General features: G+C 43.9%; 1 protein-coding gene across 1 annotated transcript in view; it reads left to right on the top strand.

Annotated features, from left to right (window-relative positions):
* The window catches only part of AKNA (AT-hook transcription factor), a 47,444-nt gene that overhangs the window by 13,988 nt on the left and 6,983 nt on the right, over positions 1–26,473 (top strand). Inside the window, exons 6-17 of the mRNA XM_054997227.1 lie at positions 1,435–1,494; positions 3,312–3,433; positions 3,714–3,924; positions 4,843–4,997; positions 7,393–7,602; positions 10,790–11,045; positions 12,844–12,950; positions 14,494–14,741; positions 16,193–16,346; positions 22,799–22,969; positions 23,627–23,739; positions 25,989–26,102. Of these exons, the coding sequence (XP_054853202.1) occupies positions 1,435–1,494; positions 3,312–3,433; positions 3,714–3,924; positions 4,843–4,997; positions 7,393–7,602; positions 10,790–11,045; positions 12,844–12,950; positions 14,494–14,741; positions 16,193–16,346; positions 22,799–22,969; positions 23,627–23,739; positions 25,989–26,102 (1,921 nt within the window). The remainder of the gene's footprint in view (positions 1–1,434; positions 1,495–3,311; positions 3,434–3,713; positions 3,925–4,842; positions 4,998–7,392; positions 7,603–10,789; positions 11,046–12,843; positions 12,951–14,493; positions 14,742–16,192; positions 16,347–22,798; positions 22,970–23,626; positions 23,740–25,988; positions 26,103–26,473) is intronic.

Raw genomic sequence — 26,473 nt, 5'->3', positions numbered from 1 at the left:
CACCAGCACAGGCAGCCTCCCAGCCCCCCCCCCCCGCACTGCCTTTCACCTGCCCTGCAGGACAGGGGGCAGCCGGCTTGCCGTGCGCCCCCTGTCCTGCAGGGCAGGCAAAAGGTAGCGCGGGGGGCTGCGAGGCCTCCCGCGCCATTCGCCTCCCTGCAGGACAGGGGGCGGGCAGCTGCCCCCTGTCCTGTAGGGAGGCGAATGGTGCAGGCGGCTTCCCAGCCCTGCATGCTCCCTCCACCAGCGCACTGCGCAGGCAGCATGACATCACAAAAGTGACATCATTACACAGCCCTGGGAGCACGCACACTGTGCACGCGCGCAAGGGGTCACGCTAGGGTTGCCCTGGGTGCCGGCAACCCTAGATCCAGCCCTGCCTAAAGACACACCCAATTGAAACAGCATTTGTACGTGAAGCGTCATTTCAGTAGCAGACGCACGACTGCTTGGGAAATGCATCATGGTTCATAAGCTCCCGCTCTTCAATAACAATAAACATCCCAGTTAGGAGAAAATGAGAAATGCTGGAGACAGCGTAGCCTGGTTTCGTTGTGCGTGTTCTTCACTAATTGCACTAATTAGTGCAAGAGTTTCAATTAGCGCAAGTAGACAGCATGCAAATGGTGGTGGTGGGGTGTTGTTAGAGTGTAATTGGATCCCCTGTTCTGAGCCAGGAGGATCATGGGCTTTGCACTTCTGCAATGACCCTGGTCATTATAGACTCTTCGGGCAGAATGATATAGTTAATTTCATGATGGTTTCAAGAGACCCCTTTCCTTTTTTTGTATAACTGTTGTGGCTGGGATTTTTAGGGGGGGGGTGTATAACCTATTCCTCCCCTACAGAAAAGTATCACTGGTACCTTGAACATAGGGTTGCTAACTCTGGGTTGGGAAATTCTTGGGGATTTGGGAAGTAAGGGATCTTGGTGGGGTATCATGCCATAGAGCCGACCCTCCAAAGCAGCCATTTTCTCCAGGGGAACAGATCTCTGTCACCTGGAGAGCACTTGTAATTCTGGGAGATCTCCAGCCCCTACCAGTGGGAAAACTGCATGGAAGGAAAGGGTTCAAAGCCCCTCTCTTCTCTGCTGCCTGCCACCACGACCCCCCCCCCCATTCATTCAAAAGTTTGCATTAAGATAAAAACTTAAAATCGTCACAGAACTAAATGTAGCTCCACCCTTTCTGAAATCTGAAAACTCTAAAAGAATACAAAGTGGATAACACAGACTGGGTTGTTTTGTGTTGGCAAACCCTAAACCTCCTATTTTTTGACAATGCAGTGCGGGCGAGGGATGTGAAACAAAGTAGAGGTTATTTAAGACAATCCTAGATGAAGATTGGAGAAAAAAGCTTCGAGGCACTGTAGAAAACAAGAATGCGGATCTAAGAATGAGTTTGATAAAATGTTCTGCACAATCTTATGTAGGTGGAATCCCTGGAGGAGTTAATTCGGACTGGGAGGCTGATGCCAGAGGACCAGTTGAAGGTACCTTTTTATTCTCTGCTTCAAATGGATTTGACTGCTTCTCTGAGGTCCCTGCAGAAAATCTTTCATGGAACTGATACTCATACTTTTTTCAGTTTGTACGAAGTGCCTCTATTCAAGAACTGTGTGTGATACCTCCATATTGCAGACTGGGATGAGGCAGCAGAGAGCAAGAGACCGTAGCTTGCCTGAGGGCTAAACCAAATGTAAACTGGGAGTTCTGTGATTAAAAAGTTCTGTATTAATTTTTTAAAAAAGCTTAAAAAGTGTGAGGCGGAGATGATATGGATTAGGGCCACAGAGCTGTAAGAGTTCAACCGTTTCCTGCCTGTTCTTTCCCCCCCAAGTGTAAATTGACACCATCCCAAACTGCAACTTGTCCCAAAGGGGAAACATACATGACCTCTGTTCAGGCCACACACATTTTAGGGATGATTCACATAGATCCAAGCTACAAGTGACGAATGACACTTGAACAGCAAGTGTATTTCTCCCTGTTCACTTGCCCTCCACTCAATCCACTTGTCAGTCAAGTGTCATTCGTCACTTGTAGCTTGGCCCATAGATCCAAGCTACAAGTGACGAATTACACTTGCCTGGCAAGTGAACAGACTCGCGTGTATTCCTCCCTGTTCACTTGCCATTCACTTGCGCTCCACTTGATCAAGTGGAGCGCAAGTGAGGGCCAAGCTACACATGACGAATGACACTTGAACGGCAAGTGGATTGAGTGGAGGCCAAGTGAACAGGGAGAAATACACTTGCCGTTCAAGTGTCATTCGTCATGTGTAGCTTGGCCCTCAATGGCATTCCTTTCTGTTCACTTGCCATTCACTTGCACTCCACTTGATCAAATGCAAGTGAATGGCAAGTGAACAGGGAGGAATACACGTGTGTCTGTTCACTTGCCAGGCAAGTGTAATTCGTCACTTGTAGCTTGGCTCCCAGTCACAATTAGGATGTGGTACAGTCTTCATAGATTTGCTCAACTTCAGAATGCCGCAGAAGGGGAAATCACATGATCAAATGCTGCCTGTTGCCAAAAACTCCCTGCTTCTTCAAGACCTAGCCTCCTGGATTTATTCTTAAATATTTCACAAGCATTAATTATTTTTTTAAATAATTATTACATTTTTTCAATCTCACCCTTCTTCCAGGGAGCTCAGAGCAGAGCATATTGTTCTCATCTCCTCTGCTTTATCCTCATCACCACACAATGAGCGAGGTTAGGCTGAGAGGGAAAATGACTTGCCAGGTGCACCCAGCAACTTTATGGCAGCATGAGGATTTGAACCTGGGTCCTGCAGATCCTACTCAGATGCTCTAACCACTACACCATGCTGCAGTGCATGGTTTAGTGTAGCCTATTTGGTGTAGTGGTTAAGAGCAGTGGGACTGTAATCTGGGGAACTGTGTTTGATTTCCCACTCCTCCACTTGTAGCTAGCTGGGTGACTTTGGGTCAGTCACAGCTCTCTGGAGCTCTCAGCCCACCCACCTCACTGGGTGATTTGTTGTGGGGATAATAATAACATACTTTGTAATGCTCTGAGTGGGCATTAAGTTGTCCTGAAGGGTGGTATATAAATCGAATGTTGTTGTTAAATATAAATATGAACACATGGGAAACATCTACAAAACAGTTTCACTATAAGAAAGTGACGGGGACAACTCGCCACAAGGTGATGTTAGTCCCATTATAAATTATTGTAGAAACCCATAGTACATTATCTCTGGCCTCCCATGCTTGCCCAAGACTTTGCACTGATAGGACTGGCTATTCCAAACGTAATTCTTCCAATCTTCTTGCCATCCTAGGCATTTGCAAGGCTCAAGGAAGCCCAGGGTGCCTTGGAACGGACCTACCTGCAGGCCCGGGAAGATCACAGGCAGTTGCAGAACCAGCCTGCGGGGGCGCTCGGAGATTTTGATCCAGATCGGTACGTATATCAGGTTGTTCTGGAAAGGAGGATTTTCCCCCTCTCTGGCAAAATAACAATCCATATAAAGAGGGGAGCAAACCACAATAGCAGGAAACTGAAAGGTGGTAGGCTAGGCTGAAAGAGAGTGACTGACCCGTGGTTACCCAGAGAGCTTCATGACAGAACAGGGTTTTTCTGTCACTGTGAGTCTGTATTAGACACTATAACAGAACCATCCGTTCACTTACTCCATTAGGTGATGCTGTTTCAACCTCCTTTTGCTTTTAATGTCTTCCAGAGCGGTGGAAGGAGAGATATTCCGCCTGGAGATGCGCTTGGAAGAGCTGAAAGAGAGAATTGACCAGGCGACTCAGCCAGCCCCGTGGAGCAGCTCTGAGGCAGCTGTGGCCCCTGACTATCGGCCTGCAGAGGCTTCAGGCATGCAAATGGGGTCTCCAGCACCATCCATTCAAGCCCCAGTCCCAGTTGTCCGCACTCCATACCCTCAGGTTGAGTGCCATATTATTACTTTTCCATGATTTTTTTTAAGTGAGGTTTTAGTTGAAATATCTGGTTGTCCAAATCATACTGAGCTAAAACTGTTTAAAGATTCTCCTGCCAAACACAGACAGATCTGGGGGAACAAGACACTAAAATAAAGAAATTCCATGTCTAGCTTCTGGAAATGATCAACTATTAGCAGCCTTGGCCAACTTTGTTGCCAGCCTCTGTCCTTCTGCCTCCTCTGGTGCTTTTTTTTTTCTTTTCTATATATTTTATTAAAAGAGAAAAATAGCAATAAATAGTAAGCAATACATAAAGTGACCTAGACAGACTTTATAATAAAGTACTTAAACTACCTAATACTTCTCCTGTCCCTCCCCAATTACTTTACATTAAACATTTTTATTAAGCATTTTATAATTAACATTATGTGATAGTTTTTCTTAAAATTCCAGCTACATAATCAAAAAGAGCTTTCCTTTTTTTCTGAAATTCTTGGATTTGTGTGTTATGCATATAAGAAGTTAATTTAGTCAGAACAAGTTGATCTAGTGTCCTATATGGCAAAAAACAAGTAAGTCTGATCAAGATACTATCAAATTAGTCAGATCTGAAACTTTAACAATGTAAATGGTTCAGGTGTTCAGCTCAGCACTGCAAGGAAAAAGATTCATTTATTGACGGGATTTCCCCTTTCAGTTGATTATTTTTCCATGGATAAAAGGTGACTTCCTAGGAATAGGTTTGAGCTGCTGTATCAGTGTCTATGCTGGTATTCTGAACTAAGCGTTTGATGAGATACTACAATATGCCCTAGGCTTTCCAATAAAAATTTAAACATTCAAAATAATATTAAAACATTTCTGGGGTACAACTGGGGAGGGCTGTTTTCTGTGCTCAAGTTGTTCTCACCTACCTTTCAGGCTCCCATTCCTAAGGACTGCCCCGGTCAAGTCCAGATTGCGGTAGAAGTGAGCTCCATCAGCGATGAGGCTGAGGAGTATGAGGAAGGCCTCCCGGAGCCCCTCTGCCTCAAGCAGCTTCAAGTAGAGAAGGACTTTGACAACCTCCTGGACCAGTAAGTGTGTGTATTTTGCGTACATAGGCTGATTCCGCACACGTTGGATAATGCACTTTCAATGCACTTTATCAATCGTTTGAGGTGGATTTTTTGTTCCGCACACAAAAAAATCCGTTCCAAATGATTTATAAAGAGGATTGGAAGTGCATTATCCAACGTGTGCGGAATCACTCATAATGAGAACAGTTAACACATAGAACACATTGCGCAGAAGTTAAGCTCGATGTGTTTTGTTAATCTAGACTGGCATATATTTCCTGCTGCCCGTATTTGACACAGAGTTCAGCATACTGTATGATCTCAGCCTTCATTTAAAAAAAATGTTTCTATCCCTTACAGCTGCAAAGATGGTATGGAAAGCTTGTGGTCAATGTCTTGAGAAATCTAGCAGGCAGGCAGAATGACAGTGCAATCCTAAGAAGAATTATTTCAGTCTAAGTCCATTTAAATCAATTGGCTTAGACCGGAGTAACTCTTTTTAGGATTGCGTTGTGATTGTTCCAGCTGGTGGAGGAGGCAAGACTTCATTGCCCTATATCAGGGGTGGCCAAACTGCGGCTTGGGAGCCACATGTGGCTCTTCTAGACATATTGTGTGGCTCCCAGAGGTCTCTGAGTATTGCCGTGGCCATACATTTTATTTTAGTTTATTTCCCTCTCTCCCTCCCTTTCCTCCCTCCCTTTCCTTCTTTCTTTCTTTCCATGTCTTTCACAGTTTCAATAAAAATGTTGGGGTTGCCAGGTTTGACTCAGAAAATACCTGAGGACTTTGGCGATGAAGCCTAGCAAAGACGTGACATCACTTTTGTGATATCACTTCCAAGTCAAAAAGATCAGGTGATGGCTCTTCCCAAGCTCCACCACTTCCAATGATGTCACTTCCAGCATACTGCACCAAAACCCTACGCCTTCCTGTGATGTCACTTTCAGGAAACTCCCCCAAACCCACCTCTTCATCTGAAGTCACTTCAGTGCATCATGTCCTGCGGCTCTCAAACATCTGGCATTTATTCTATGTGGCTCTTACATTAAGCAAATTTGGCCACCCCTGCCCTATGTAGTCCATCCTATGATCAGCAGAAGTACAATAAATTAATACAAATATGCTCTATTTGCATAATTTCTACAGCGGGTAAGATTCTACTTTTGACTGGTACAGTATTCAGGCTGCCTTGTTGCAGGATTTGGATTTTTAGAAGAAGTGTAGTTCTGGACTTGTTGATTCCATTGCAACCCAAAGAGGTTTGCTATAGTATTTCAGGGTTGGCTCATACATGGATGTACAGCTCTTACATTTCTCATCACCAAATGCTTGATGATTCATATCCAAATGTGTGAATTAATTCAACTGAAGAATGCTGCCTTTGAAGGAACATAGAAGTTCTCTCTGTTGAGGATGAATTGTGTTAGTTTGTTTACACATGCAAATTGCCACCTGATGGCTCCGTCAACAAGCAACAAGTGCGCATGTGTGAGCCAGCCTTTCCTTTTCTTTCAAGCTCCTTTGATCCAGTGATCTTGAGCAGTGGATAAGGAGTCTTTATTTCTTTAAGGAAAATATGGTGGAGAGATACTTGGCCACAGCCAATGTAGTCCTTGGGTATCCACCAACAGTTAGGGGAGATTATCTTTTGATACAGTAGAAGATAATTTAGTTAAAATAGGGGCAATCCATAATTTATGATACAGTTTATAATGGGGGCATTCCAATATCATATGGGATAGGGAACCAACCTTTTTCAAAATGCATTGGCAGAGTATATCTGAGTAAGGTAAATTACAGTTTCTTAATAATTAGTAAAGATTTGCCTTTCCCAAGTCTCAGTATATCATCTCTTGGTAGTCTGAGACTAGATAGTTTTTTGTCTATTTCTTGCATTCAGCAAGAGTAGAATTGGTCTTGATTTAGCTCATAGAGCAGACCTTCTTTCTTAGTGGAGAAAAAGGACCTTTAGCCTATGTTTAAATGCATGCAACCATGCTTTCGCTTTGATAGAGCCCTGGCCCAATCCTAATCTTAAGACTTTCCTATACATTTTGAGGTTCCCATAATACGTCTCAGAAAATGGCAAAGTAGGTGATCTAGGTTCTCATTCACTCAGAGAATCCCTATTGAAGCCCCATAAAGGAGCTGTGGAATGACAGTGTGTGAGCCAGCCTTGAAATTACTTGTTTCTGTTAGTGAACCATAGTCGGTACATGCAGTGCCATTACAATGGATTAGCTGGCACATGAAAACTTCCACTCTGTTGTACCATCATTTCTTATTTACTGTTTCCTGTATTCTCAGTTTTCCATGGGAGTGTCCTACTTGCAAGACCCTTGAAGGGACATTCCTAAAATCCAGGACTAGCAAACCCTTGTTTGTGTAACCCTTAATATCTTTTCACCAGTTACAGCAGCTTCAAGTCTTTGCCAGAAGCTATGAGTTTGGAACAGCTGCATCTACACAATCATAGCTTGTCCCCAGATGCCCAGATGCCCCAGATGCACAGTCATAGCTTGTCCCCAGACAGCACAACTGCAAGGGATGCTGGGACAAAGGACAAACATCACAGAAAGGTTTCTGAAGATAATGAGACCATTCGCATCTCATCCTCCAAGTAAGTCATGCAGGAGAGGAAACCAAATCTGAAATCCTGAAGTAGTGGATGGCAAACTGTGGGATGTTTCCTGGTGGGGCAGAGGCAGGGAGCGCAGGACCTCTGAATACGGAAGAAGGAAGTTGAAAGAGTAAATCCCAAGGTAGGCATGACTGAGATTTATTAAAGTATGAATGGTTGGGAATGGAGGAATTTTCCCTCTCTCATAACTGTCAAACTTGGGGTAACCAAATGAAATGGGTGGGTTGGAGTTTCAGGATACACAAAAGGATGTGCTTCTTCATGTCATGCAGAATTAACTTGGGACATTCAGTGCCACAAAACATGGTAATCGCCTCTGACTTAGATGGCATTAACAGTGGATTGGACGCATTTATGGAAGCAAAGGTAGCTATTGGCCACGACACTTAAATGGAACATCCATGTTCAGAGGCAGCATACAGCTGAATGCCAATTGTTGGAGGGCAAAAGTGAGGGAAGGCTTTTTGTTCTACTTGGCATCTTTGAGAGAGCATCCTTTGGGCTGCTGTGAGAGACAGGATGTTGGGCTAGATGAACCTTTGTAGTGATCCATCTGAGCTTTTCTTATGTTTTTGTATGCCAGGGGCAGCTAGGAATCACAAGTTTTTCAACTCCCCAACTTCCCTGAATTCACAATCACAACACAGGATCAGGAGAACCAAAGCTTCTATTAAATTTGAGAATCAGACTTCCTCTTACAAATTTAAGAACGTAAGAGAAGCCATGTTGGATTAGGCCAATGGCCCATCCAGTCCAACACTCTGTGTCACACAGTGGCCAAAACCCTGGTGTCCTCAGGAGGTCTGACAGTGAGGAACGGACACTAGAAGCCCTCCCACTTATTGCCAAGAATACCAAGAATACAGAGCATCACTGTCCTAGACAGAGAGTTCCATCTATACCTTGTGGCTAATAGCCACTGATGGACCTCTGCTCCATATGTTTATCCAATCCCCTCTTGAAGCTGTCTATGCTTGAAGCTGCCACCACCTCCTGAGGCAGTGAATTCCATGTGTTAATCACCCTTTGGGTGAAGAAGTACTTCCTTTTATCCGTTCTAACCCGACTGCTCAGCAATTTCATTGAGTGCCCATGAGTTCTTGTATTGTGAGAAAGGGAGAAAAATACTTCTTTCTCTACCTTCTCTATCCCATGCATAATCTTGTAAACCTCTATCATGTCGCACTTCAGTCGTCATTTTCTCCAAGCTAAAGAGCCCAAAGCACTTTAACTTTTCTTCATACCATTTAGGAAGGTGTCCATACCACAGTATGAAAAGTAATGTGAGAATTGGCTTACAGATGCAGGCATTCCGGATGTGACTAAAATTAGAAACAGTGCTTGTTTTTAGCTCTTCTTGTTCCATCAAATAAGTTCAGCAAACAAAGAGATCTTTACTTGTTTTGCTCTCTCTGGCTTTCCCTGAGTAGGGGAATTTGGACAAAGGAGCTGTTTTGCTGTTCTGTGACCTGACTGGTAGGCTGAGCTGGCAGGCAAGATGGAGGGGGGGGGGGAGTTCCCAGTATTAGGAGGGTGAGGCCAAAGAAAATCAGAGAGAGAGAAGAGGGGAATTCGAAGGGAAATAAAAGCAAATCTCAAGGAGCAGGAGAGAGAGGAATGAAAAGCTTGCTTGCTTTTTCCTTTTCCACAGTGCCCCCCCTCCCATTTATTTTTACCTCCATGGTATTTTGTCTGGGCTTTATATAAGTTTTATTTGTTATTCTCCAGCTTACATAAAATCTGGCTGTGATTCTGCGCCCTTGCAAAGACCCCTTTGCTATTCAGGCAAATTGAAATACAACTCTGATTTCAGGGGTCTGGAATGCTGCGGAAGGGTTTCCAAGCCTTCAGATGGGAGCAGCCTTTCTAGACTACTGGAGGCCCTGACTTTGGGAGCTCTTGGATGCTCCCTGAGAGGGCTATTGAAAACCTTGCTGGAGGCAGAAAGGGCTGCGGTGTGCTGAGGGATTCCAGAGGCAGGTTGAGAGAAGCACTGGGGCCCCCACTAGGGTGATGGGTTTTGTTCTCAGTTGGGGATCACTCTGAGCACCAAGCTTTCCATCCAGGGTTGCCAGTTATGTTTTTCTGGCAATCTCTTGTACCTTTATGATGGTATCTCTTAGTCTTCTGGGCTCTGTAGTGGCCTCCAGTAGACAGTCTTGATAGCTGTCGTCTTTACCAAGCTGCTAAGAGCATGCCTCAAACCAGTGAAAGGAAGCTCTCTAATGGACTATTTCAAGAGCTGCTGACTTTGTCACGACAAAAGTGTGGCTCAGGTCAGTGAGAGGCAGTGAGAGGTCCCTGGGACCACCTCTAGTAGCTTCAAAGCCTCTTTGACTCACCCGTTTTGTCAGAGGACTGAAGAATGAAGATAAGTGTTTATGTTAGGTGAACCTAGGCAGATCATGAGAGGGAGGGCAGGAAGGGTTACATCGGTGCTTAGTTGGCCCCTTCTTACATGTCCAGGGTAAGGCTGTTCTCCACTTTAGGGTTAGTTAGCAATTTTCCCCAGGCCAGTTTGGCTAGGGATCCTGATGGTGTTTTGCCATCTTCTGGGCATGGCAACAGTACAAAGGGAAACACTCAGATAGTCCAAGCTGCAACACCATACAAGTCCAGGAATACACATTCAATTAGAAACAATATTAATATCAAAAATTTTATATTGTGCAAAGTGTAAAGTGCGAGTGAATAAATATGAACAATATGAAGAATAAATACAATTTTATAAATAGATAAATAAATGATCAAGATTCTGTCTGAGTCCAAGTCTTATTTAACATGAATTCATCTTCCAATAAGGAACTTCACGAGCATATGAATGGAGAACAATAGGGTGACTTTCAGTCCAATGGTGGATGAAAAATGGGTGTGCCAACGGGCTTATGCGTGCATATTAAACAGTCCCGTTTCGTATCTCATACTTCTTCCTGGGCACAAATTAATTGGAAGGTCACCACTATCACAGTTCCCTTGTGTTCTTCCTCAAGCCATATGCATTAGAATTTACAAACGGACAAGTCTTCTGGGCATGGAACAAGAGTCACTGGGAGGCAGTTGTGAATTTCCTGTATTGTGCATGGGGTTGGACTAGATGACCCTAGAGATCCCTTCCAACCCTATGATTCTATGTTGAAAACCCTGACCAGCTTTTCCTCTCAAACAGGCAGTTGCCAAAGAGGATGCCTCCTGAGCTGTCACCAGAAAAGACCATCCCAGTGTCCTCCATCCAAGTGGAGGAATCCATTCCTCGGAGATTGGCTGAGGAATGCAGACCCTCTCCTGCAGTTCCCAGGAATTCTTCTGGCAGGCAACAGGTGCCACTCTCGCCTCAGGGAAGCACGGCAAGCATCAGGGGCAGCGCCACTTCGGAACGTGCAGCCCGAAAGTCCTTTCAGAAGACAAACGTGGCATTATCTGAGGTAGGTGCTTATGGATTAGGTGCTGGTTCTGGGGAGGGTGGGGTGTAATGGAAGGCTAGGCACAGACCCAGCACATTGGTAGTCCTCTACTGCTGCTGATTCTGCAATCTCAGAATCTGTGATCCCCCGTGAGGCCTTGAATCTTGAATCCCTGGTTTGCAGCTTTTCCTTGCCATCAACCGGAGATTCATGAGAAGGCATGCATTTGCTAATCCCATCCAACAGCATATTTATCAAGCCATCACTTGAACGATGTATTGTCGAAGGCTTTCACGGCCGGAGAATGATGGTTGTTGTGGGTTTTCCGGGCTGTATTGCCGTGGTCTTGGCGTTGTAGTTCCTGACGTTTCGCCAGCAGCTGTGGCTGGCATCTTCAGAGGTGTAGCACCAAAAGACAGAGATCTCTCAGTGTCACAGTGCCAAGACCACGGCAATACAGCCCGGAAAACCCACAACAACCATCATCACTTGAACATTCTGGCTTTAGAAGCATCTGTTCCAGTGATCCCCAGTGGGGTGCCCGTCGATTGGTTTCCTGGTCCCCACTTGCTTCTTCCCCGTAGCATTTGTTGCCAAACTAAAGAGCCAATCCTGGCTTTCCTCCACTGGATTAGGAAGAGCTTCAGAAGAGCCAAGAAACCTCATTTTTTGTCTGCAGGCAGCGTCCATTTGTAAACAGATGCCTCCATCACAGAAGGGCGCTTGGATTGGAAGCCTTTAATGTGTTGTGGAATCATCAAACATTTTGTGGGGTCAGAGTCTACTGTTTGTGTTTATACCCATTGTGTCCATGTCAAAGCACCATAGTCTATACTTTCTGAGGCTGATGTCTGGAGTTGGGAGACGGCTGCCCAGATCATTATGTGAAAACGGTTCTAGGGACTCGGACTAGATAGTAAAATGTGGGTGAGGGGGGAAGGAATAATGTAACAGTGTAAAGTAATTTTATAAATTATCTTTTTGTACCTTAGGACACCAAATTGTACAACTTTTGTATATATAAAAGCTTAGGAGCTTTCTGTGTAGCAGAAAGAGAACACATTCCTATACTTTTAATATATATGTTTGTTATAATGTCATATAAACATATGCCTCATGTTTGTGCCTTTTAATTAGTTTGTCTGAATAAACATAAATTTTAAAAAATCATTTTGATCGAGCCCAGTCCCTTCCCTGGCAGCCATTTCATTGTGGTGCCCATCGCCCCCAGATGTTAAAAGTATCTACAAGTTCAAGGTAGTAGTTTAATTGTATATGGACAAAGGCCGTCACAATACAAAGTTAAGAACAGTAAAAATAGAAATCTATCTTACAAGCATAAAATACAGTTATTAAAATAATAAAAATAAAATACAATTAAAATGGGACCTTAAGTTCACTGTTAGGTACCCCTGATTTACTGTGTCCCGCAGTGGCTCTCCAGGGTCTAGGGTGGAGAAAGTTCTTTCCAAGCCTTCTACTTGAAATCCTTTGGCTAGATTGAACTTGGGACCTCTGCAGGTGCTCTGCCTTTGGGCTCCAGCTCCAGGCAACATATAATGATGTGCATGCGCGTGACAGCTTTGAATATGTGAATTAATCATCACAGATGGGACTTTGGGGCCAATGATGGCCACTCACACTGCCCTTATTGGCTGATAAACTATGGAGAAAGGAGGACAACCTTGAACTCCTTAGAGGAATGTACTAGGTAGATGGACTTGCTTGTCCGAACCAGCACGTTGGCAGCCACCAATTGCTTGGAATGTCCTATTCCACCTGTTGCCATCTCTATTTAGGTCTTCCCTTTGTTTTTCAGGATTTACGCATTGTGTCCCCAGAGACAGACAGTGGATTTGTGGGGTCCGAAGCCAGCAGGGTCTCTCCCTTGGCACAGCTGCCAAAGCCACGTTCATCCCGCTGTAGGTATGAAGTTTTTGCTTTCCCACCTGTTTTTTTTCTTGGAGCTGCATCAGTTTGGAGCTGTGGCCTTCTTCTTTATGCCCCCTTCTACTTTATCATAAGCAATGTATAAAGAATGTTCTCAGATTTTGTACTGATATATGCTGTTTTGTGCTAAGAGAAAAAAAATCACCCAACACAATAAAACTACAATCACTGAAAAAAATGAGTAACAATTCATGTCTATATGGAATTTATCTGTTTGGCAAATCACAGTAACAGTCCATCACAGGATATTTTGTAAAGAGAGAAATGGGACAGAGATTTTAAAAAAAATGTTGGTAATCAGCTAATGCAAAACATAACCAGCTAGGCATCATGGTTGATTCTGCAGAAGTGGGAAAGCACTACACCCATTTTATATTTCTTTTTGTGCATTGTTAAACCCAATTCAATATTTAGATGGCTTTTCAACAAGTGAATAGTTGTTTGTTTGTTTAAATTATACCAGTTCCTAACAGAGATGTCTCTCTGTGTAGCTTGAGATGTGATGCCACCTTGGTGGACAGAAATAGAACTTTCATACTCAGAGACAATATACCACCAAGTAGCAGATGCTGGAGGCAACCAGAAGCTAATAGGTGGCATCTTGCAGTGCTTTGGAGCTTCTCTGAAGAAACTGTCTGGCCACTGATGAAGCAGCAACTAGATGAGAGGCTCTTAAGGAGAGACCAAAATAAGTACAGAAAGTAAAACACGAGCTCTCCAAGTAAGCAATTCTTGCCAATGTTATCTCAGTATTGATGGTCAATACGCCTGCCCGTCAGAGAGTGAAAGCAACGTGTCTGAATTCAAATACTGTGATGGTTATTTCCCTGTGCTCCTGAGGAAGCTGAGACACATATGTGTCTACGCGAAACAAACATTCAAGCTGGCCGTTTGTAGGGCCAAGGGGACTTAATATATTCTTGTGACGCAGAGAAAGCTGGAGGAACACTATTATCTGTCACCCAGTACCTTTGGAATTTACAAACTATGATGGGACAATATTTATTTTTGAGGCGTGGAGAAAGCTGGAAGATACTGTAATTTGCTACCCAGCACCTTTAGGAATTACCTACCCAGTTACTATAGAAAACAGACCAGAACTATTGGTTTATGTAAAACAGACCAGAACTATATTGAGTATATTGGTTATGTGTTGTGTTTAGACCAGAACTATCGGTTCATGTAAAACAGACTAGAACCACATCGAATTGAGTATATTGGTTTATGTGTTAGATTACACATTGGAATTCTACATCATTGTTTTTGTATACATCGAAATGCTGTACTATTGTTCACATTATATTGAGATAACATTGGCAAGACTTGCTTACTTGGAGAGCTCGTGTTTTACTTTCTGGCCACTGATGAAGACAAAACACCAATTTAGTCTGACCCAACTTGACACTTCTTAAGAGATTTACTTGGGGTGGAACCAATTAGAGCAATTGGAATGTAACTCTCAGCTGAGTCAAAGCTTCAGAGCACACTCAGTGATGCCATGTGTCTGTTTCCTGCCCAGGTCCCATAGCATGATAGGAAAACTTCCTCCAAAGATGCCTGATTCGGATGGTCTCCTTCAGCTGGCATCTAGGAGGACAGAATCTGCAGCAGTGGAGCCACCGGTGACTGATGTGTCAGCCAGGCATACCCTGCCAGAAGGAGGCACACAGAGACACAGTGTTCACAGCGGCAGCTCCTTCCAGATGGGCTCACCTCCCCAGTGGACAAACAGCATTGCCAGTGAGACAGAGCCAGGCACAGATAGCAGTGAGTATTTAGAAGAAAAAAGAAAATATCATGTTAATATTGCTAGGGAAGTCCAATTTCAGTGTTGGCTTCTGTGTTCGTGCTGATGTCATCACGCCACCCCGAGAGCACTCTCGTGCTTTGCAGCAGGCTGATTTGGGCCCCAAATGGGCCAAATTGGGCCTGTTTGGGGCCCAAATCAGCCTGCAGCAAAGTGTGTGTGCACCCCCCAACCTAGCTCAATGATGTCACTTCTCAGAAGTGACATCATCACGTGCGAGGGACGTCCCAGACCATCAGAAAGGTAAACGCTGGGTCCTCTCCCACCCACCAGGAGGGTAAGGGGACCTGGCAGCCCTAGGCTGCAAGTAGCACGTTTATCTTCCACATGTGTGTTTAAGGATAGAATCTTTTGCTGGAAGGGAATTCAGTCGAATACCATGAGGTGTACTGATGAGTAAATGTGTATTAGGATTGCCCTTCCTGTTGGAAGGCATGGTTGCAAGCGACTGGAGCTGCTGACGTTTGAACGGTAACCCTGTAACAAGTGTAAAACAGAAATTCAGTGGCACCTTAAAAAGCTAACACTTATTCAAGCATTAGTTCTCGTGAGTCAGAGTTCAGTTAAGCTCATGTTGCAATAAGTGCTGTTAGTCTTTGAAGTGCCACTGGACTTTTGTTTTACTTTGCCCTGATAGACTAGTGTGGCTACCCTTATGGAATTATTACAGTAATGGTGCCTTTAATAGAGGCCCTGTTTCCCACATTTAGCCTGCCTCATTGCTGAGATTCCTTTCTAATGCTCTGCTCCATCTGCCCCTCCGTCTGAAGTGAGGTGTGGCCATGGACAGGATCATTTTAGTTGTGGCACCTTGTATGTGAAATACCTTCTGCCTGGCATCAAACCTGTTTCCCTTCCATCCCAGATTATAACCTGTTTTTTGTGTGTGTTTATACTGAAGATTACCTGATTTGGATAGCCCAGGCAAGCCTGATCTCATTAGATCTCGGAAGCTAATCAGGGGTGGCCTTGGTTAGTAATTAGATGTGAGACCTTCAACGAAGGCCAAGGTTGCAGAGGCAGGCCATGGCAAACCACCTGTGTTAGTCTTTTGCCTAGAAGGCCACCACAGGTCAACTATGACTCGATCACACTGTCTACCACCACCACCATAGTGAAGATCATTCAGCAGTTTGAGTCCTCGTCTGACGTAGCTGAACCCAGGTGCAGGTTGATCACCTCACTGCGAACTAGTTTGATGACTTACACAAATCACAGAATGGTTGTGTTCCCTGACAATACCTTGGGTCTACTGCCTTGTAAAAGATGTGTTCCACATGTTGAGCTGGGGTGACTCCTCATGGGTGAAAGCGGGTGCATATATCCATGTGAATCAGCCAGCCCTTGGGATTACAGAAAGTGTCCCAAGAGATCCCAGATTCATTGCATATCCCTGTTTGCCTTTCACCAGCTCACACAGACTCTGAAGGTGAGGTTCACGGCAGAATCAGCACTTATAATGCCCATCCTGATGAGATGAGGCATTCTCCAAGTTTCTCTGCCACTTCACTGTCCCCAGCCACAGCTCCGTGGCACAGCCTTCTAGATTCCCGCTTGGAACGAGAGTAAGTATACCCTGAGGTGGGTTTATCTCTCGGGGGGGGGGGGTCAATTTGTGAAAGGGGCAGGGAATCCCAAAAGATTAATTTAGATGGGAAAATATAAACCAATCTTTCTTGCCCAAGTGTTTCCTTCTATCTTTAAGTCTCCCTGTCTTTTTAACCATTCCATTTTTTCTTTTCTATTTTTTTCTTCCTTCCTTCCAAGATTCATACCCTGCCTCTTCCATTCTATTGAACTGGCAAAGCAGCTATGCCGAACTCCTCTTCACTCCCCCTCTCTGAGGCAGATTTTCTCACCCAAATCTAAGTTGGCCTGCTTTGGCTGAGCAGCCCCAAGTAGCGTGTCTCTATTTGTGGTTTTAAAGTTCTTTTGTGTTCCACTCTGATAAGCGGTTATAATTTTGGCTTTTTAGCCCAGCCGAGAAACTTGATGGGGGAAAAGCAGGAGCCCTCTTATTCTGTATGGGAAATGGCACTGGAAACTGTATAACATTCAAAAAAATCAACAACATTATTGAATAAAGTGGAATAAGGGTAGTCAGGGAATGAAAAAGCTAAGGTAAAATTTGTTGGTAGAACAGAATACTCTTTAAGACATAGGCAAAATAGTTTCCTTTAAGTTTAATTTCTTGTTCATAACAGTGAGACACGTTTTGTTTAATACTTTGGTAACAACAACGTTTCTTCACAGAGTTCCCTTTTACAGCTCAGGTTTCCTGACATTAGTTCAAAGTATTTTCCCTTTACAACAGACCCAGGGTCATCCTCAGAGCCAAAACTCCCTTTAGACACTGGGCAGGAATTATTCTTTTTCACCTAAGAATAATTAACCTTTCTTCACTTGGCTTGAATGGGAGCCTGCACTTACTATCCAATCACTCTTTGCCAAAAACAATTTTGACACCCCGTTCTATCACGGCTGTGTAAACAGATTGTGCTGGCTTTTATACTTGGAATTCTTAACTAGAATTCTCCCTCAAAACAATGATGTTACAGTTAGGGCAAAAGATTTCTTTTTCCTCTCTCCAGAGAGGAATCTGTCTGACTTTCCCTGTCAAGACTGTCTCACACACTCTCCACAAAATCCTGTCAGCAACCAACTCTCATCTTGAATGCTGGTTCTGACTGGCCAGTCAGAGGGAAGGGAGAAGCATGCCAATCAAGTTCATATTCCAGGCAATTGTTAACCCCTTTCCTTCCAACTCTATGAGTGCTACACTTAGGAAACCTTCTTTAAAGTGCATTCCATCACAGCAGCTAACAAAAACTCAATATAAATACCAAAAAAACCCCAACCAATAGATAAGCCTGAAAACAAACCATGGCCGTCGTCACACGGGCATCTCTTCCGTTAAATTTACAGCATATAGCGTCCTACCTGTTATCGGCACAGTAACGTTTCTTTGGGTCACCTAACGGCTCTTCGCGCCACCAGCTGTCCACACCGAAGCACTCTGTTCTGTTCTCTCTAACCGTGCAGAAGCAGCTCCTCCCCCCCTTTTTTTTATTATTCTGGCGTTTAATTCCGCTATAACGGAATAACAGCATATAAACATTACGACCCTTTTGTTTTTCCAACTTTGAAATTATATAAATAGCCCTTTGCCCGCAGAAAACTCCCTGTCTGACGTGATCCCCATCGCTGAAGACTCTGCCATGGTGACTGAGTCACTTTTACTTCAGCAGAAAGTTTGCATTGTGTTATGTTGTAATGTCGTTATAAGGACATAATAAAATTTTAAAAAAGGGGAGTCGCAGGAAGAAATGGATTCTGGGATTGAAGGGAGGGCATAGGACGTTGCGAGGCGAAATACATCGATGTGAGGCATTCACACTGAGGCGCAAAATATCTCAACTATCAAGCAAAAAACAGCAATGAGGAAATCGCATCAGTGTTGGAATAAGGTAGGTGTTTGCCGGGAAATAGCGCCATTTTAGCGCTAAAAAAAAGCCCGTGTGATGACGGCCCATGTTTTAAATCCACAAGCAAAAGCCATGACTTTTTATTTATTTACTTTAATTTTCTCCCCAGTGGGGATCCAAAGTGGTTTACCTCATTCTCCTGTCTTCCTGTGAGGTAGTTTAGGCTGAGAGAGTGTGACTGGCCCAAGGTCACCAGCGAGCTTCTATGGCAGAGTGGGGATTTGAACCTGGGTCTCCCAGATCCTAGTCTGACACTCTAAATTGCAATTAAAACTGTAGCAGAAGCAGTGAAACTAACTCTTGGGAGCTGAAGCAATAGAAGTAGAAATAAGACACAGTGAAACAGCAGCAATCCGTCTTTACAATGCATTTGACTTTTGTGCTGACCTTGTCAGTTTCATACTTGAGCAGAGTCTGGGGCAGTGAAGGAAATGGCCGCGATAGAGGCATGAAGGATACCTATGTGATTGGTTCCAAGAGGAGGCAGATGGTCAAAACCTCCTCTAGTACTAGTGGGGGTGGGGGGAAGGAAAAGCATAATTTGTGCATGGTTAATCAGAGGGAGCTGCCTGAGTAGTAATCATTTGAGAGCTATAATGTACCTATAGATAGCACATTGGCAGGCTCAAAGCCGAAACCTGTGCTGCAGTTCATACCCAGTTGTAGGTAGTGGGGTAGAGGAGGTTTCTAGTGCCTTGTGTTTGGCTGTTCTCTGCTCATGTAGGGAAGAGCAATACAATAAACTATCTACAATGCTACTTCCTCTTATAGAGATAAAAGTAAACCCTCCCAGAGGATCAAGACCCATCCATCCATTTAACATTACTATACCAAACTGAATAACCAGCTTAAATAACAGGGCCCCTGCTTGATTGATCTTTTGATCTAATTCTTCTTTCAGAACATCCTGATAATTTAAGTTCAGTTGATAGCTGTGGAATTTTACCAATAAGAGTCTCATCCGAGGGACCTGCTCTAGCATAAAAATCCCCTCCTAGAAAAAACTTAGCTCTAGGGAATTTTATAAAGAGTCCTTCAAGTAGATGGTATAGTTCTGCCCAGTTAGAATAGAGAGATTGAACTGAGCTAGCTGGAAGGATGTAGGTAGAAATAACTACAAAAAACTAGACTATTATAATTAAAAGGACTGGTAAGGCCAAAGATGACTGCCAGTCAGTTTCTAAATCCTTGACATCAGGGGAGGTAGCTACTAAGCAAGCCAGCCCAGCCTGGGGGCGTCCCCCTCCCCTAATCCTTAATGTAACTGGATGTGTAATCTTCTTATATCCAGAAAAATAAAAGGGATGCTGCTCCCAAGTTTCCTGCCAAAGGATCACTTGGAATTCCCTTAGCCTATCTACAGGCTCTAAGTCCAACAAGTGACCCTTCCACCTCGCTAGATTCCAAGAAAGTACCTTCAGAATCCCATTCTCATTTTTCAGTAGTTAATTATCTAGGAGTGGTAGTGGGTTGAGTAAAGTTAGAAGGACACTTAAGGGTAAGCACTTGTGAAGGTGGAGACAGATCAGCTGCTAGGGAAGGCAGTGGATGTACAAGAGTGAATGAACATCTGGGTTGGGGACACTTGTGGGGATGTAGTCAAATCAGCTGCTAATTCAGAAACACCAACCAGTTGAGAAGTCTGACTGGAGCCAGTGCTGCTGGCCTTTGAGATTTTCCTCAATTAGCACCTGCAGCTAGTTAAATAAACCCCCACTGGAATCCTTAAATCATAAGCCTTTATCCACTTGCTTTCACATTGCTATCACAATGTGGAGTCTCCCAGCCTAACAGGCCTTTTTGCCACGGGAAAGAACAGCAGGGTTGCTGAGACTCTGTTACTAGGATACTTACTTCCTTAGATACAATCTGGGTAACAAGAGACAGAAGAAGGAAAGACGCTTCTTTACTTTACACAGGAAGGAACTGATAAGTTTACTGAGGGTTCCTGAGGAGCCCAGAATGGAGACACACCCCTGAAATGTCTTTCTGGTTATTAGAACCCCTAGATCTTTCCCCTGAATCTATCAGAGGCAGAGACTAGACTTAAACTTGCTGCAGTAAGCTGGGGTGATGGGTGTTTTGAAAAACTAGAGAAAGCTCTGCTTGTGTGTGCATGCCACAAACTCAGGGTGGGGGTACACTGAGGAAGAGTTCTCCCCTTGTGAAACATACTCTCATTTTGGTAATAGCTTAAGGGAGGGGCTATGACACAAGGCAATAATGTTTAGCTATGCAGAGTGACAGCAAGAAGCCTTTACCTCCCTCTGATATGATGTTACGTGACCATTATGTGCCCCAAACTGAATGGCTACAGGGAGCTAGATGTCATTGTGTTGAATCATGTGGTCAAGAAGAAGAAATCGTTCTCTTTCTGGGTGGGGAATGATATCTTTGATGCCCCTGCAATCTCCCATCCAGATTCAATATAAGCCTAACATGTGGACCTTTTTTTCTGTCTGAGACCTTGGAGACTCACCTGCATTCACAGAAGGCCATCCTAAGCCAGGAGGACCAGAGATTTGATTCAATACAATCAGGTTTCATATAGCCATGGTTTTTCAGGCCTGTCTTCCTATATGGGAACAGCCTTCCCAGTTCCAGTAATAATCTTCACATCCTCCCCATTCATAAATGGGGCTTGATTTTTAATTCTCCAGTAAGACTGTATTTGGCCTGCTCCTGAGGGCCCACTGAGCACTCCTCTTTATAAGTAACTATCCCCCCCCCACACACACACACCCTGAAATCCTGTGCCAAATATATTTAACCCTTTAAGGGTCATTCTCCATACTCTGATAAGCCTGTGCTTATCTCACCCTCTTAGAGTGAATGCCTGCTTGTCTCTCCAAGGAAGAGGGCATTCTGGCTGTGGCTGGCGGTGTAAGAAGCAAAGGAGTTGTTGTGAGCAAGCAATGCATGGCTAAAATGATCTGGGAATTCCCTGAGTGAAACAGATAACACCAAATAAATGGATTTCTGCCATCCCCTCTGATGGCTATACTTCCAAGTTGGCGATATACTTGGAACGGGAGGCCTGTTATCTCGGAATCAGATGGTTAGCTTAAATGTGTGTTGCCGGTTTCTGATATGAAAAGGGGCAGGACTCTCATGCCTTTAACTTCTCCAGGAGAACAGAAACGGAGGTTGTGCCCCTTACAAAATGGCACTTGGGGCAAAGTACACACGCACCATCTAAAACAAAGCAGGTGTGAGCCTGATCCTTCTGCAGTTTGATTCTGGTTTAACTCATGGTTTCATTAATGGAAGGTGGCTTATTAAAAGTGTGATGCTGGGAGGAAGGATCTAATGAGGTCAATCTGACCCTTCCAGTTTGCCTCAAATGAGGCATAATTGCCCTGATGCTCAACCAAACGGCATTTGCATGACATCATTGGGTGGCACCAGGAGGGGATAACCTAGCTGCTCTTTAATAAAGTGTTTCTGACTTTCTAAATCCAAAGGAGTTAGCTGTGTTAGTCTGTAGTAGCAAAATAGTAAAGAGTACAGTAGCACCTTTAAGACTAACCAACTTTACTGTAGCATGAGCTTTTGAGAACCACAGTTCTCTTTGTCAGATGCAACTGATGAAGAGAACTGTGGTTCTTGAACGCTTATGCTACGGTAAAGTTGGTTAGTCTTAAAGGTCCAGAGGAGTTAGCCGTGTTAGTCTGTAGTAGCAAAATCGAAAGAGTCCAGTAGCACCTTTAAGACGAAGAGAACTGTGATTCTCGAAAGCTTATGCTACAGTAAAGTTGGTTAGTCTTAAAGGTGCTACTGGACTCTACTATTTGACTTTCTAAATGTATCTGTTTTCCCTGCATGGATCTTTGCATTTGCTGAGTGATAGAGTCAAATTCAGAGAGATTCTGAAATAAATGTGATGGGATCTCCAGTTTTTTCTAATTGTTAAAAATCAGCCACTGGAACCTTGATTCAAATTGAGGTCACAGAGAGAGGAGGAATTAATCCCCCATTCACTATTTTCCTGATCTCAAATGGCCCCTCTGGCTGTTTTGACTATTCAGGGAGACATATAGGCAATGTAAAGCATTTTGGCTGTTTTTTCTCCGGTGGAGCGAAAGAGTAGCCCTTTAAGACCATTTGAAATCTGGGCAGTGGTGTAGAGAGAATATGAAGCATTAATCTTCCCCCTGCACAAAGTCCCCAGTCTAAGTAGGGATTCCACCAAAACTAATAAATAGGCTGAACATATTCCTCACTACCAATTTCCCCCAGAAACTGGGGGAAGGAATTATGAGAATTGTAGGGGTCTGATTACAAAGTAATCAAAAGGAGTTGCAGAATAAATTATCTGGCATAAAAGAGCATGCCGATGTTCTCAGTTCATGTAAGTGATCCAGATTCTAGAATTCAATATTATTATTATTATTTTTCTTCAGCACAGAAGTTGGAATGCTTTCAGCATACTGGGGGCAGAATATATACAGTTGTGTTCATGAAATACATGTCACATTCTAGCAGTCAGCTCTGGGTTTGTATTTATCCTCACTTTTCTGTCTCCATCCCAGCCAAGCTATTATGGCTTTGAAGAATGAGGTCTCGCAGCTGCGGCAAAGCCTGGAGGAAACTCTCCACCAGCCTCACGGCCATCCAAAGCAATCATCCTCCCCCCGTGCCTCTGTGGCCCGACTGCCGTTCCAGGGCAGCACTCGCATCCCCAAGAGTGCCAGTCAGATGGGGTAGGCAATTTAAGATTTTGTACTTGTTCTCTCTGCTGTTGTGCACTGTGAATGCTATGTGGCTTATGCCAGCTTTCAGAAAAAATGTCTCTTTTATACTTAGATTTTTGGAAATACACATTGAATCCCTATGAAAAACCGTGTTTTCTCTCCCTTAAGGATTGTGGGAATTGTAGCTGTTGGGTGTAGCAAAGGGAGAATTCTTTGAGAGATCTCTGGGAGAATTCTCAGAACTTTCTGCCAACATATGACAACCCTGAAGATTCTTTGCAGGGAGCCATGAGTCCATTAAGCTGTCATAAAACTGATGTAAGGTTGTAGTGCAGATATCTCCTTTTGGTTGAGGTAGTTCTACTGGAATTACATGAGAGTTGCATAATGGGCAGAAAGGCGTCTGTTGCAAACACAACATTCTGGGCATTTGAGCATGGCAGGAGTGGGGGAGTCGCAGTGGGAAATTAGTGGACAAAGAGAACACTAAGCACCCCCATCCCACTCTCCACTTCATCCCTCCAAATTGCCCCAGTCTCCTGCCACTCTGCAGTGGAGGAGCAGCCCCTGGGATTTTGAGTCCTGAGTATGGAACCACAGACACCGAGAACAGTGTTTACATATAAAGTGATTCCCCTTGTTCTGACTCCCACTGTCTTCCTGTAGCAAAACTTCAGGGAAAGATACTGTTGGATCTGAAGAGCCATGTTTGGAGACCAAACCAAAAAGATGGGAAAGGAGATCATCTTTTCCACCAAATGAGACCCAGCTGGATCTCAGTAAGTAGCACCATCCTGCCAAGTCCTTAACTGCCTGTTGCTTCTGAATCCACGATGACGAATGGAACCCAGTCCTGCTTCTGGGAGAGTATATGGAATCTTTAATTGGAAAGCTCAAAATTCTATTTTGCAAAGTAGAGAAAGAAGATGTATCCACCGACTAGTTGCAGGGTCCCCACTGTGGTGCCCATCAGCACCACGGTGCCTGCCAAGATCTTGCGTGATGCCCACCAAGTGTTGCTAGAAAGTGGGCAGGACCCGATTTTGCTCAGCAGGGCTTCAGATTGGCCATGGGAGATCTGTTTGACAATACAGTTTTTAAAAAATTGCTTCATCAACCACTGCCACCATAGCACAATAAACTTCATTGCATTACTGTGTGTGGGTATGCAAGAATATATTTGTAAACAATGGGGGATTCCGCATGATCAATTTTGATCGGACTTTCTGAGGAGTCATGCCTCGGTGAAGTCCTACGAATCCACTTCTCCCCGATTCCACATTAGGCTTTTGTTTCGCACATTTCATCGGCTCAAAGTCCATCATGTGGAATTTTTGACAGGATAAAAATCGATTCCTCATCGCTTTTTCCGGGGGAAGTGTTGAATGATGCACATCTTCATTTTTTTTTAATTCCCCCCCCCCAAAAAAAACATTGCTACACATAAATGTTGCATCAAACCAACACATTAGAAAAAAAATTCTCATAAAAAAACATTGCTATACATAAACATTGCATCAAATAAACATATTGGATAGGCCAGAGCACTTCCCGCCAATATTGTGGAAAAGTATTGGCTATTGACATTTGGAGGGAAAATTGTTACCAATGACCCCGCGTCTATCTTTCCCGCTTTCTTCGTGAGTGGTGTGGTTTAGTGATAGGTGTTGTGTTGAGGACGGTCTCTTTCTCCCTCCATGAAATGCCTAGACCACTAGTTGAATGCTGAAGTCCCTCCATCACACTTTCACTCTACCTCAGAAGCTGTCAGCTGTCAGCGAGCAACAAGTAACAAATTTGGCGTTGTAAAATGGACCCATTATTGGTCAGCTGTTGTCATGTGACACAGGATATGTTTCTGCATAGATTTGTAGAAACGTTGCAATGTTTTTTTACCTTTTTTTTAAAAAAAAAAGAGGGGAAGGGAAAGGGTAGTGGGTGTAGCTTAGAAAACATGATTGACCAATCAAATTAAGTTGATTCGAAGGGCGAAAGAAAAGAGCAAGGGTGGGGAGAACATTGGATAAAGAATTCCGCATGATTAAAATCCCTAATCTGCTGCGCATGGACAAATAAGTCGGGGGAAAGCAGGATGCAAAAAAACCGGACAAAACATGCAGTGACTTCGAATCTGCTGCTAGGATTGCCTTCCCATGTGTGGAAACACAAGAAAAAATCGAGGTCATTTAGAAGCTGAAGCAGGGAAAACCATTCGTGTGGAATCACCCAATGTGTTTGTTTAAAAAGACATCCTGTTAAACAGAGATTTTGCGTAAATGCTGAACAGTTATTATCGCAGTTATGCGTAATGTCACTCCCTGGCATGTTGTGGTTGTCTCCGCCTCTTGCAGCACCCATTTTGTGGTTGGATCTGCCTGTGTCAGAATTCCAAAGGTGCCTGCAGGCTCAAAAAGGTTGAGGACTCCCATATTAGTTTAATCTGGCATGGAGACCAGCTTTATTCTCATGGTGTATACAGATACACTTTTGAACAGGAGGCACTGTTCCCTCATGGTACTCGCTCACTGTTTCACTTATGGAACGAGGCTGGCTCCCTGATCCTCATGACACATTTTGACAGATGTAATCAATTCTGATTTGTCGCCTACCTGCCCATCTCTCTCCCTGGAAAATCATTGGAAAAGCTGGCAAGTTTTATTATTTTTCTTTAAAGCACAGCACAAATATTCATTTAATTTGTCATTTTTAAGAAAAATTAATTTCCAAATATCTGCAGAATCATGCAGCTGGGGTATTTGGGTTTGTGATGACACAGGTACTAGCCAATCCATGCACTACACAGCTAGCTTCTGCTGCAAGTTGGCTGAGCCTTTAGTGATGACATGGATACTGACCAATCAATGCACTGCACAGCTAGCTTCTGCTGCACTTTGGGTGTGCCTGTTTTCCTTTGAGCTCTGTTCTAGATAGATTATAAATCTGTAGACAATAGGATGAGTACGTTTCCAGACTAGACACACCTGAGGCTGAGGATCTGTGCTCTCTTTCACTTCCCACTTACTTACAGGCCCTTCAGAATCGGACTGCTCTCCACCAAGGCCTCAGGAAAGTAAGTCCCAGGAAGCTGCCTCTTCTAGGATAGAATCTCAGAAACAGTCCATCTTAAAAGGACCTTATACAGGTGAGAAATGTTGTTCAACTCTGCTTTGTATTTCTCAATGAACCCTAATTGCAAAGGACCACAGAAGTAGCAGTAGGGGAGCATCGAACTCGGAAAAGCATTCTCCTCCTCAGTGGTGCTTTCTGTAGGGGAATAGTGGCTAAGAAAACCATTGTGCCTCTGAAAAGAAAATCCTGTCCTTTATAACAGAACACATATGTGCCTTCTATCCTTTCTAAGAAGTGTAATTTTTGTGAAGGGCAGGGGCTAGAGATAGAACCATTCTGCAATACCTTGAGGAAACTGTGATGGTTACATAGGTATAAATGTTGTATGCTTGGGGCTAACTGTGATGAAGGACCACTGCAAATCCAACTCATCCCCTGGATAAA

Source organism: Eublepharis macularius, chromosome 14 (assembly GCF_028583425.1).
Source record: "Eublepharis macularius isolate TG4126 chromosome 14, MPM_Emac_v1.0, whole genome shotgun sequence".
Classification (NCBI taxonomy): domain Eukaryota; kingdom Metazoa; phylum Chordata; class Lepidosauria; order Squamata; family Eublepharidae; genus Eublepharis; species Eublepharis macularius.
This window is presented reverse-complemented; position numbering and strand designations above follow the sequence as displayed.